General features: G+C 41.9%; 1 protein-coding gene across 17 annotated transcripts in view; it reads left to right on the top strand.

The window, feature by feature from the left end:
* Positions 1–13,416, top strand: part of JAKMIP1 (janus kinase and microtubule interacting protein 1) — a 558,919-nt gene that overhangs the window by 415,233 nt on the left and 130,270 nt on the right. For all 17 annotated transcript variants that reach the window (XM_029591381.1, XM_029591375.1, XM_029591329.1 and 14 more), the window contains one exon: positions 12,528–12,611. In XM_029591381.1, the coding sequence (XP_029447241.1) occupies positions 12,528–12,611 (84 nt within the window). The remainder of the gene's footprint in view (positions 1–12,527; positions 12,612–13,416) is intronic.

Genomic DNA, 13,416 nt, shown 5'->3' with positions numbered 1-13,416 from the left:
TGTACGTGTACTTGTGTATTCTGGCTCGCGAGAATGGACGTGGCCATTTTATAACATACGTGCATGTTATAAAATTGGCTGTACATGCATATATGTGCACACAATTTTATATGGTCACATGCACGCAAATGCCACCTCTACCACGTAAGTGGGGGGGATTTTGCTAGGCATGCACATCGACGCAAATTCCCATTTCCCACTTTGTTCCCACTTCACTCTAGTAAAGGATAGGACTTCCTAGCACCCCTAGCTAGAAAGCCACCCTTTTTCGATAGTAGCTCCGACCCTTCAAACCCCACTGACTAGCCCAGATTTCTTTTATTTTTAAACTTACACGCCATCCATAGCAGAAGTAAAGATACGCGGTGGGGGACCTCGGCACGCGCTTGTGCATGTAAATACTTGCGTGCATATTTCAGGTTACAGACCTGGAATGCCCATGTACTGTCTATGCCCCGCCCATACTCTGCCTTCGCCCTGCCCCTTTTTTAACCTCCCGATTTATGCACATATCTGACACCTCTTAAAATCCACGTGGCACACAATACCCCAAAAATCTCGCATATCTCCCAGTTTGGCATGCGTAGGGCTTTTAAAATTTGCCTGAGAATGTTAGTCTACTACAGTGCTTTCTTTCTAGAAAAAAAGGTGCCAGTACTCACATGCAGGATGCATGTTTTTATTTTGAGGGATTATAGGGCAAATTAAGCAGGTGGAAGAAAAAGGTGCTGGTACTCAATACCAGCAAGTACCCTCCACAGCAGCCTATGGGAGAAGTTGTATAAAGGAAGGAAATTCATGTCAAATCTTTTCTAAGTATATACTGAAACTACAGAAATGCAGTGCATTCTTGTGTTTCCTTTCACTCATACTCTTAGCAGGTGGATGCAGTGCATATTAAGGATGTGCATGACAAAAAAGTTCAGTTTCTGGGGGGGGTTTTTTGGAGGGGAGTGGGTTGTATATTGTTTTGGGGTCTTTTATTTTATTGTGTTTTTGTTTTCATTCATTTTCAGCAAGGATTGCAAATAGCGTGCACTATTTGCAATACTTTGCTAAAAATGAATAAAAACTAAAATTGTTGTTTTTGGGGGGAGTCAAATTTTAATTTATTTGATATGAAATGAAAACAGGCTCATTCGTCACATTTTCTTTTTTTGTTTCAAATGAATGCACATTCCTAGTGCATTCTCCCTTCAGCAAGAAATTAGCATTCTGGAGAAATGAGCTTGAAAGGAAATCTGCAGGAAGTTTCCTTCTGAATCTTTCAGGAACTGCTCATAGCACAAGCACGCTGAACCTCTTGTTCCCTAATTCATGTCTTGTCCTAACCCTCTACCTAGTTGCCTAACTTTCAGATCTATCCACAGTATAGCATTTGCATGTGTAACTGGACATGTTAAGATTAAAAAGGTGTGCAGTCGTTAGAAACAAAATAGGAAATACCAATGATATTTTCTATTTTGTTTCATTTAATGGATCTAAAAAAAAGTGGTAGAAAAATACATGAAATTTTGTATTTCTTTTCTATCTTTTTTTTTTTGGGGGGGGGGGGGCAGAATACCAAAATAATAAAAAAAAAAAAACCTGAACCTGCCCCTACACTTCCTTTAAAGTATTCCGCTGACCCCCCCCAGGACTCACCAAAATTTCCCTGATGGTCTAGTGGGGGGCCCGGGTGCTGGTAGCTGCCATTAATCAAAATGACACTGGCCGCCCTTTGCCCCTATCTTGTGATAGGGACTACTGGTGCAATTGGACAGCCCCTATCACAAGATAGGTACAATAGGCAGCCAGCACCATCTTGAATGATGGCAGTCACCAATAGAGATGAGCTTCGTTTTTCTGGGTCGGGTTTCAGTTCAGGCGCTTCGTGAAAAAAATTAGTTTTCCCGTGGGTCATTTTTCGGCCAACGGATCGGGAAAAATGAATTGGAAAAAAAAAACAAATAAAAACCCCACCCCAACCCTTCAATTTTACTTTATTACAACCCCCCCACCATCCCGATCCCTCCCCAAGACTTACTAAAAGCCCTGGTGGTCCAGTGGGGTCCCTCAAGCGATGTCTCCCTCTCGGGCCTTGGGGCCTGCCAGGAATCAAAATGGCGCCTGTAGCCCTTTGCTCCTTCCATGTGACAGGGGCCGACCAATGGCACCAGTAACCCCTGTCACATGGTAAGGGCAAAGGGCCACCGGCGCCATTTTGATTCCTGGCAGGCCCCACGGCCCGAGAGGGATACACCACCAGGGCTTTTAGTAGTCCCTATCATAAGATAGGGGCAAAGGGCAGCCAGTGTCATTTTGACTAATGGCAGCTACCAGCACCCGGGCCCCCCACTAGACCCGGGTGCTGGTAGCTGCCAGACACTTTAAACCCAGCAGAAATGGCTAGCTTCTTTTTTTATTTTTAAGTTACAACCTCCAAGCAGAAGAAAAGTTACATGGCAGTGGATCTGGGTGTGCACCCAGGCACGTAAGTATTTATGTACACAGCTCTTGGCCACACCCTGAAACACCCATGCCCCTTCCACATCCCTTTTTGAATCAAAGTGAGATGTGTGCGCTGTGGGAGACACGTGTGCATCTGGGTGGCTTTTAAAATTTGGTTGGGTGCACGTGAGCCCATCTTGTACGTTCATCTCCTGATTTTGGCGCATAAGGCTTTTAAAATTCACTTTTAAATGTGCAAAATAATTGACACAGTATGATAAATACCCAGAATTAAGCATAGAAACTAGTATACTTTAAATATGTGTGAGTATTTGGTAGGGATGTGCATTCGTTCAGGACGAACTAGGCAATTTCAATTCATCCTGTTTCGGGGACAATGAATCCCGAATGAATTTTTCCCAAAACTTTGGGAAAAATTAATTTTCGGGTTAATGCGCACTAATCCGAAATTCGGGTCCCCCCGCCCTGAATTTCAAAAGCCCGAACCACCAGTTCACTGATTCTGCCACTAGTTCTCCCAGTCTTTCTCCAGTTCAGCTAGCACTTCACCTTGAATCCCCATGAATTTACCCATACCTACCTAATCAAACATTTCAGATAACAGACAAGTCTGATTTCACCTATAGAAACATGATTGCAGAGCCTTTTCAGTTCTCATTAATCTCTGAGATTCCCTGTATTTATCTCATGCTTTTTTCAATTCAGATACAATTTTAGTATCCACACCTCCACAAGGAGGCCATTCCATGCATCCATTACTCTCACTGTAAAGAAATATTTCCTAAGATTACGCTTGTCTACTTGCTTTCACCCTCATCCCATGACCCCTTGTTTCTAGAGCCTCCTTTTTATTGAAAGAGGCTAGCATGGAAATCTTTGGAATATTTCAATATCTTTATCATATTCCCCCTATCTCTCCTTTCCTCGAGGGTATACATGTTTAGATCTTTAAGTCTTTCTTCATATGCTTTAGAACTAAGACTACTAATCATATCTGTAGTTGCTTTCTGGACTAACTGCAACCAGTTTACATTCTTTTGAAGATGAAGTCTCCAGAATTGTACACAGTATTCCAAATGAGGTCTCACCAGAGACCTACACAGAAATATATAAATTGTTTAAATAAATAAATACTACTTTACCACAACCAGAATACCCCAGACCATCTTTTTCCCCTAATAAATTGTATGCCTGAAACCAAAAATACGCTCATATTCTTGTCATTTATAAAATAGCATGTGTGCATATATACTATTTATGCATGTAACCTCTTTGAAAATTCACTACATAGTTATAGATTGGGGAGCATGCGATGAGTGCCCCCTCAAATGCACCAAGAGTTAGTTCTGAATTGGGTTGCCTCTGCCCCCTCCACCAATAGACAATATAGCTCGTTGTCCCTCTGATTTAATAATTAGATGTTGGAAAATGCCCTAATGTTAAATCTGGGAAAAACGGAAATATTAATGGATATCAAGAAAATCCAGACCTGTTTAGATATCTAAGATGACAATATCAGGTGTTGAGATGAAATTTGCTGAGCAAGTGCGAAATTTGGTAGTACAATTTGATTCACAATTTAAATTTATTCCGCAAATGAAAACTTTTTTGGTGAAAAGTTATTTTAGTTTGTGGCAGCTCCATTATGTGAAATCACTTGTTGAACCTGAAGATTTTAAAACTATCATTCAAATTTGTATTAATCCAACAACTGATTATTATAACTCTCTTTATATTGGCTTGCCTAAGGCACAGTTAGGTGCTTTACAATACTTGCAAAATTTTGCAGCAAGGTTAATTGCAAAAGTTCCTAAACATGAGCATGTTACTCCAGTCTCACAGAAGCTGCATTGGTTACCTGTAATACAGAGAGTAACGTTTAAAATCTTGTTAAAAATAAAATTGGTTAGTGAAAATTTGCCTAGTTATTTAACAAGGTTAATGAGGAAATATATTCCCAACTGGGAGTTAAGATGATTTTCTCAATGTTTACTTGAGGTGCCAAATGTGTATGAAATTGGTTTGCATGAAGTCTGTAATCGAATTATTTTGTTGGTTGGCCATAAATTATGGAATGCTTTTACCAGAAAAGCTTAGTCATTTCTGATCTCAAGATCTTTCATAAAAAGTTGAAAACAATCCTGTTTGAAGAATCATTTACAATTGCATAAATTTGTTTTATTTTATTTTAAGTGGAGTTTTTAAGATAAAATTAATGTATTGTATTGTTTTTGTATTTATTATAATTGTACTCTGCCTAGCATGATTCATTATAGATGGATAATAAGTACTGTAAATAAATAAAATAAATAATTGGCCTTCTTATCTTTTGTACCTCCATCCAAACTGAGCATGCAACCTATGCCTATTCCCCTTTCCGACCACAGTTATAATTTCAAAACCAGACATTTCTTTAAGAAACATTTTACACCAACAACTTGATACCATTGGATAAATAGGCGACAGCCTTTAACAAAATTAAATATGAAGAAATTAAACACCCTGAGATCGATATTCAAAGGCATTTAAACAGATAACTTCTGAGTTATATGGATAAATGTCAAACTTTGTATATCGTCGTAACTTATCAGGATAAAGTTATCTGGATAAAATTTATCTGAATAAGTGGGAGGCATTTCAGGGGCATTCTGAGCTGGTCAAATGACTTATCCAACTAACTGATATTCAGAATTAGCTGAATAAGTTATTTGGTTAATTCAAGATGTGGCCAAAAGCAGGGTTCACAGATAACTATATTCGGATTAAGTAGCAATTGAAACTTAAAAAAAAAATCCTATTGGGACTGCTGGCACAATCACCCATCTCAGTGAAACAAATGTAGGACATTGTACCTGTTCACTGTGTCGCTATCAAAGCAATACTCGATGTGCTGGGAGATTGATGATTGTCCCATGCCCCTGGTGATGGTAAGGGGCTTGGGGAACTCCAGGTGTGGTGGAGGGTTGGGAATGAGTTTACAGGTAAGAGAGGGGGAGAGGGCTTCTGGAGGGAGATTATATTAACATTCGTTCTATTTGGCTATTTTGGAGGGGAGGATGGAGTATTTGGGGGCTTAAAAGCCTGCTTCAATTTTTGCATATTTTGAGGGGCTTGGTGGGATGAGGAGATTGGGTATAATGCCCTATATTTGTTTCACTGGGGTGAGGGATTGGGGTATTGGAGTGGCAGTCCCAAGTTTCGATTGCTACTTAGCCCGCTATATTCTTGGAATATACCTGGTTAAGCTAAGGTTAACCAGGTACATACCTGGATAACTTTGAAATCTAACCACCTGTGTTTGAATATCACTGGTTAGAATTCAAAATCATCTGGCCATGGATAACTGGATAACTTTATTCAAGGATATTTAGTGGGACATTGAATATCCCTGATAACTTATCCATTCTACTTTTTTAAAAATATTGACCTCACTATTTACTAAACCAAACTATTTTGTAGTACTATTTTGCACTATTCATAGTCATTACACTACTGTCTCCAATAAGACCATTCATTTAAATCAGTAGTTCTCAACGTTTTTCCCATTGTAATACACCTGACAGACCATGCTCACATGTCATTACAATTCATGGCAGAAATAAAAAAAATAAAATGAAAATAAAGGTCCAGTATTATTTTTATTGTTAAAAGTGTCACAAGAGAATGATAAGTACTCTGAATCGAAATTGCATAAATAGTAAACATCCCATACTAAAACATGAATTTCCAGCACTCAAACAGTAACCACCTTACCTCAGAAAAGGTGGCACTGAAAATATTACACCAGGCCTTAAGACACCAATACACCAATTAGGAAAACAAACCAAGCCAGGCTACTTTAGAGCCCTATACATAAACTACACGCCAGCAGAATACCTCACCTCAGTCACATGTGCAGATCCTCACCTAACAAGGAATAAAGAGACTATAAAGCATAACTAGAAACTTGCAGACAAAAACTGAACTGGAAACCACAACATAACCAGAGAGACTGTATATAGTGTAACAAAGGAAAAAGAAAACTTCATCAGTCCTCAAAACAAATCAAGAAATATAAAATCAATAGAAGTAAAACCATACTAACAAAAAACATATTTCAAAATAGCTGATGAATGGAATATCCAATAATTAAAAACTCATATCAAAAATTTCTAGATACCAATAAAATATTTCAAAATAGACACAAAGACCCAATAATGAAAAATAAGGATAAAAAAATGCTTTGCTCTACATACCTGGGAACGTTTGATATCCAGGTGCCCTGAGATTGTTTTGAATTTGCAGGAGGGATAGTTTGCTTGCAACTTTTTCCTCTCTCTGTCACACACAAGCGCTCTATTTCACGCTGGCTCTCAATCACATACATATGCAACTTCTCTCTCTCTCTCTTTCACGCACATAGACACATGCTTTTTCTCTCTCATGATGTATATAGGCTCTTAATCACACATTTACACACATGATGTCTCTTTTCTCACACACACACATACACAGGCTTTCAGTCACATACTTACACACATGCTCTTTTTCTCTCACACACAGGCTCTCACTCACATGCTTTCTCATCTACACTGGCTCTAAATCACAGACACACATGCTCTCTCTCTTACTTATGCAAACAGGCTCTTAATCATACATACACATGATCTCTCTCCCTTACACATACAGGTTCTCAGTCATACACTTACATTCATTCTCTCTCTCTCACCCACAAAGGCTCTCAATCACACACACACACACTCATACAAACAGGTTTTCAATCACACACAACAAATACAGGCTCTCAGACACTCACATGCATGCTGTCTCTCTCATACACACACGTGCCTGCGCGATCTCAAACACATATGCTTGCTCACTCACCCACTCTCTCTCTCTCCCCACCAAACTAGCAACAACAGCAGTCTCTTCCACTTCCAGCTTTAGTGGCAGCAGCAGCCTCCTCTACTTCCAGCTGTCCCAGCTTCGAGAAAGGACTCCCATCTGCTCCTCTTATTTATTTATTTATTTATAACTTTTCTATACTGAAGTTCAAATAACAGAGTTACTTATCACTACGGTTTACATTTCAACCTTAAAATAGACAGTAACAAATAATTGTCTTACAATGAAACAAGGAGGAAATAAACTTGGATAACTTAAGCAAGGGGAAAAAAACAAAGTAACAAACTAGTAAAATCAGGATTATTGGGGTAGTGGGCCAACTGGGATATGCTCTTATGAAGTACTGACTATCTTCAAACTCATTAATGTCCACTCTTGTCCTTAGTCCAATGCCATACTGAAAATATATCAGCCATCCAGAAGCTTACATTCTTCTAGGTTTTCTAGATATTCCATCTCCAAAGATTGCATGCCTTCACATCACCAGGGAATGCGCTTTTTCAGATGCAGGCCCAACTCTCTGGAACTCTTTCCTTAGAGCTGCGACTGTGTGAGTCCTTAAACTTTCAGAGGCTTTTTAAAACTTTTCTTTTCAAGTCTTCATATTGCTGATTGTATTTAGCTTGTATTTATTTTTGTTTCTTTTGAATTTTAATGTAGATATGTTTTTATTGTTACTTTTATTGTATTTTTTATGTATGTTCCCTATTGTACATTGCTTAGACCTATTTCAGTGTTAAACAATTAAGAAATTTTAATAAATGTAAATGTACTCACCAGCTCACCACCAAGGAGGCATTTGATCTTTAACTTATCCACCTTTGCCTCTCTTCCAGCTGTCTTGTACAGAATATGGGGCATGGGACAGCTTCACTATGCCATCCCTACCAATTATTTATAATCATCCCAGACCCATATCTATGAACTGAGAAAAACATCCAATTCTTGTTATGTGATTAGACTTGCCCAGCCAACCATATTTTTGGGCCAAGTATTCAGAGGTTGATTTTAAACTAAAGCAATACCCACAAAAGCCCCAGATACCCCCACCCATCTTATCAACATCTGAAAACAGCGTTCTTCCTAGTTTTTTTTTCCCCAAGATAGTGAGCTGCTACTACAGGTGGGCCTGTAATTCATTTCTAGTAGGGATGTGAATCGTGTGAACAATCGTCTTAACGATCGATTTTGGCGGGGGGGGGGGGGGGGGGAATCTGATCGTCATGTTTTTTTTGGTTAAAAAATCGTTTTATCGGGGAAGGGGGGAGGGCGGAAAAACCGTATGACATAGTGAGGGCAAATTAGCGCCGGCGCCATTTTGAATATTGGCAATACAGCCCGCGTGCAGGAGGTCGCTCCCGGACCCCCGCTGGACTTTTGGCAAGTCTTGTGGGGGTCAGGAGGCCCCCCCAAGCTGGCCAAAAGTCCCTGGGGGACCAGCGGGGGTCCGGGAGCGATCTCCTACACTCGTGACGTCAGGTGCCAGGAACCAAAATGGCGCCGGCGCTACCTTTGCCCTTTCATATGGTAAGGGCAAGGGGCCACCGGCGCCATTTCTATTAACGCAGCCGTGGCCCAAGAGCGGGAGATCGCGCCGGGACACCCCCACTGGACCCCAGGTAATTTAAAACATTTTGGGAGGGTTCGGGAGGGTGGGGGGTTTGTTTTAAAGGGTCAGGGTGGGTTTTAGGGTTGTTTTGGTGTGCCGGTTTTCCCGCCCTCCCCCTCCCCAGATTTACAATTTTTTGATGATAAATCGGGGGAATTGCTATTGTATCGTGCCTCTAACGATTTTTGACGATTTAAAATTATCTGACGATTGTTTTAAATCGTCAAAAAACGATTCACATCCCTAATTTCTAGGGCCAGAAATCTCATCATTATTACTAGGGCCCAACACTAATTAGAAATGTATGTTTAGCGATGTTTTAAATTGCTTTCAGGCCGATACAGAAAAGTGCACTCAGGCAGAGCACACTGTTAGCCCCCGTTTGGCTGCGCGTTTTCGATATGCTATTTTTACTCCTTATATTGCAAGGGGTAATAGCGCGTGGAAAACATGTGACCAACCCCCCCCCCCCCCGAAACTAATAGCGCCCGCAACATGCATGTTGATGAGCCTATAAGTTAGTCCCGCACGATACAGAAAGTAAAATGTGCAGCCAAGCTGCACATTTTACTTTCAGAAATTTATGCCTGCCAAAGGCAGGCGTTAATTTCGGCCAGCACTAGGAAAGTGTACAGAAAAGCAGAAAAAACTGCATTTCTGTACGCCCTCCGACTTAATATCGCTATGATATTAAGTTGGAGGCCCCAAAGATAAAAAAAAATAAAAAATCTAAAAACTGCCCATGGCCCATGGGTTAGAAAATAGATGCTCAATTTTGACGATGTCCGTTTTCCGAATCCATGCCTGTCAGCGGGTTTGAGAACCCGCTGACAGCCGCTGCTTCTGTCAAAAAGGAGGCGCTAGTGTCCCTAGTGCCTCCTTTTTACTGCGGGCCCTAATTTGCATATTGTTGCTTCCTGAATCGCGTGCCCAGGAGAGTGGCCTGGGCATGCGTTGGGAAAGCGGGTGCTCGCTGGCTCTCCTGCGTGTTTTTCTGTATCGCCCGTTAGTCAGATGGAAATGATCAGTTTTTCCAAGGAAATGTAAAATTTGCCATGGGATGCCTCACTGCTGCTGTTTATTTTGTTAGTCTTCTGCCCCTTTGCCTCTTTAGCCATTGCAGTTCTTGCTCTACCTGCCATCCCTCTTTTGACACCACCCCCCATCAGGTTCTTTACTTAAACTGTTCCTCTTCCTTTTCTTTCTGACTTCCCTACTGGGAGGGAGTAAACTCATCCCACCAATCCACTCTGGAGCTGTTTCCTCCAACCTCTGCTCTTCCTGTCCCTCCCCTTCCTCTGTTTTCATCATCATCTTGCCCATTCCAATCATTTAGTAAAACTCTGGATCCCAATGACTGTGCTGTCTTTAGGTGATGGAGAACAATGGCCAGTTTGTGCTTCCTTGATGATTTGCAGGTTGCCAGCTGACTTTACCTGTTATAATAGGCAGGCATTGTTCTGTAAAAAGTATTAGGCAACAAAACTTCAATCCAGCTGAAGAAAGTGATGCTTTATCTTAAATTATTTGGCTGGCCTTATTTGTTTCATCTTATATAATATTTGGGGTCTGTAGTTAGGAATCCTTTTTTTTGTTTAGCATTGCATTTCTATCTGAAGAAAGGACTAAAGGGGATCTTAAACTCAAGAAGTATATCTTTAAATTTGATTTCTTCACGACAACCAAAAAATCCACTTTTCCCCAAGCCAAGGCCCAACGCCTACAACTTGGCCCACATCCTGGTGCAATGCAGAGACCCAGGCCAGAGGCTGGGCATCAATGCCTGTGCCTCTAATTATACTGGAGCCCAGACCCAGGCCTGTTGCTGGAACCCGACTTGGAGGCTGGGTCCCAATGCCTGGGCCTCGGCCCAGATCCAGGCCGACACCAGAGCCCAGCCTGGAGGCTGGGTCCCAATGCCTGGGCTTCCCCCTTGGCCAGAGCCCAGGACAAGTTCCAATTCTGGGACCCGGCCTGGGCCTCAGCCTAGGCCAGAGCTTGGACCCAGGCCTGATGCCTGAAGCTCAGCTCTCAGAGGTCCTTTTCTTAGGTCTTCTGCCTTCTTTTTCTATATTCTTATGCCGCCATTTGCTGGGGTCATTAGAAGCAAGAAGAAAGAACACCAAAGAGGACCTCAGAGGCCCAGGCATTGGTACCCGGCCTCCGAGCCAAGCTCCAGCATCAGGCCTAGGTCCAGATCAAGGCCCCAACGTCAGGACCTGACTTCCAGGCTGGGCCCTGGCCTAGGCCAAGGCCCAGGTGTTGAGACCTGCCCTCTGAGCCGGGCCCCAGCATATGGTCTGGGTCTGGGCTCTGGCCTAAGCTGAGGCCCAGGTGCAGAGACCCAGCCTCCGGATTGGGCCCCAGTGCTGGGCCTGGGCTTGGGCTCTAGCCTAGGTCAATGCCAAGGCATTGGGACCTGGCCTCTGGGCCAGGCCCTGGCTAAGTGCCTGGGCTGAGATGTCAGGACCCAGTCTCTCAACTGGTTCCTAGGTATTGGGACCCGGCCAGGCCACACTTCAGATACCCAACAGATCGGGTAAGTAATTTTTGGGGGTGTCTGGGCCTTTGTCTTGGTCTCAGTTGAAGCCCCAGCATCACGCTCAGGCCTGGACTATGGCCCTTGCTATAGACCTCAGCCTAGGTGTCAAGCTCTGGCATAGGCCACAGCCCCTGTGTTGGGCCTATGCCTATGCCTTAGGTGAGCCCTGGCTTTAGGTCTAGGTTTAGGCCTGACCGGAAGAATTAAACAAATAGATTTTTTTTTAATTCTTAGGGGTCCTTCAATTCATTTTGTGGCCCCCTCAAATAAAACAAATTGCCCCTTATTCATTGCGTTTGCAAATTTGTTTAAAATGGATGCACATCCCTACAGTGCAGATGTTTGGAAGGAAGATGCAATGTTTCTAAGGAAGATGCAATGTTTCTAAGGAAGAGCAGGACAAGTATGTTTTGTGAGGGTTGCAGGGAAAAAGTGTTTCTCTTCAGTGCTGTTCCCCCGGCCTTATGAGCACTTGTGTCAAGAAACCAATAGGTCACAGGAGAAAGGCAGAAGTAGCAAGGCCTGAGAAAAATACTTCTTGCACCTGTGAGCCACTCCCACAGTATAGCCTGTGCCAGAGTAAGTCAGTAGTCAAAGTTCAGTTCCCCATCACCAATGACTAAACTGGTAGCGATCTGGAAATTTCTCTCCTTTTGTAAATTAATCTATCATGTCATGTGATTTTTTTCTATAAAGTGAGATAGCATTTTTTGTGAGACTGGTTGGACCATTTTGGTCTTTATTTGCCATCTATTATTTATTTCTATATTTCATCAACTACTATTCTTTCATTTTTCCAAAAAATAATGGTCCATAAGTTCTGAGGAAATTTGGTTGGTAATAGTTGATTTGGTTGATCATTATTTTTAAATTCCAATTTCAGATGGTCAAAGACAATGCCAGTGATTGCTACAGAGAAAAAATGGTGGTCTTTTCTCTACTGCATTTGAAGGGTCATGCTTTTTATGTTTACAGGGCCTCTTGGTTACTATACTTGACTATATTTTAAAATTGTTTTTTTGGTTTCTTTCATCTTTTTAGACTCGTGAACAACTTCAGGCTGATCTTATCAGGTACCAAGCAAAAACTGAGGACCTTGAAAAGTCCCTGGCTGAAAAAGGACAGGTAAAAGGCGCCTTTAGTGCACTACGTGAATCCACCCTACGGCTCCTGTGCAATGTGCTATTTGCTGTGTTTTTGACATGGTGGCATACCCACATCAACGGTGATTAGTTGCATGTGCATGGGACAATAGCATTAAAGGAGTAGATTCAAAATGATATATTTTCTATAAATCTTTATTAATTGTCCGTTTGTATCCAATTACTTTTAAGATTCTCTGAGGCCTTTTTTCCAGTAGTCTCCTTTAACCAAATTTCTCCCCATATTTCCAGGCCGCTGCAATAACCGTGCAGGAAAAATGGGTGCTCGTGATTAAGCATCTGCTTTCCTAACGTGCGTCCATCCACCTCTCCCGGGCATGCGATGCAGTAGGCTAATGAGCTGCTACGTTAAAAAGGAGGAGCTCGGGGAAATTGTGAGTCCCTAATGCCTCCTTGGCATTGGGCACCCAGGAGAAGTGGCTGTGCACAGGTTAGGAAAATGGACGCTTGTAAAACTGAGCATCCGTTTTCTTTATACTTTTTTTTTCTTCAAGATGCTGCTTTTTGTAGTTCCTTCGACTTAATTTTGCCGTGATATTAAGTCGGAGGAACCATAGAAAAGCAATATTTTCTGTTTTTCTAGAAACTTTTGGGGCTCCTCAAGACTCAACTGCTCTGGGGCTGGCGTTAATTTTTGAGAGTAAAAATGTGCGTGTTGGGCGCACATTTATGCATAAGCGGGGAATAGCTAACAGCCTCATCAACATGACATTTGCATGTGATGAGAGTTATTAGCTACATGCTCGTTTGAATGAGCATTTTGGATG

Source organism: Rhinatrema bivittatum, chromosome 1 (assembly GCF_901001135.1).
Source record: "Rhinatrema bivittatum chromosome 1, aRhiBiv1.1, whole genome shotgun sequence".
NCBI lineage: Eukaryota > Metazoa > Chordata > Amphibia > Gymnophiona > Rhinatrematidae > Rhinatrema > Rhinatrema bivittatum.
Note: the sequence above shows the minus strand (reverse complement) of the source record. Positions and strands in the feature narration are given on the sequence as shown.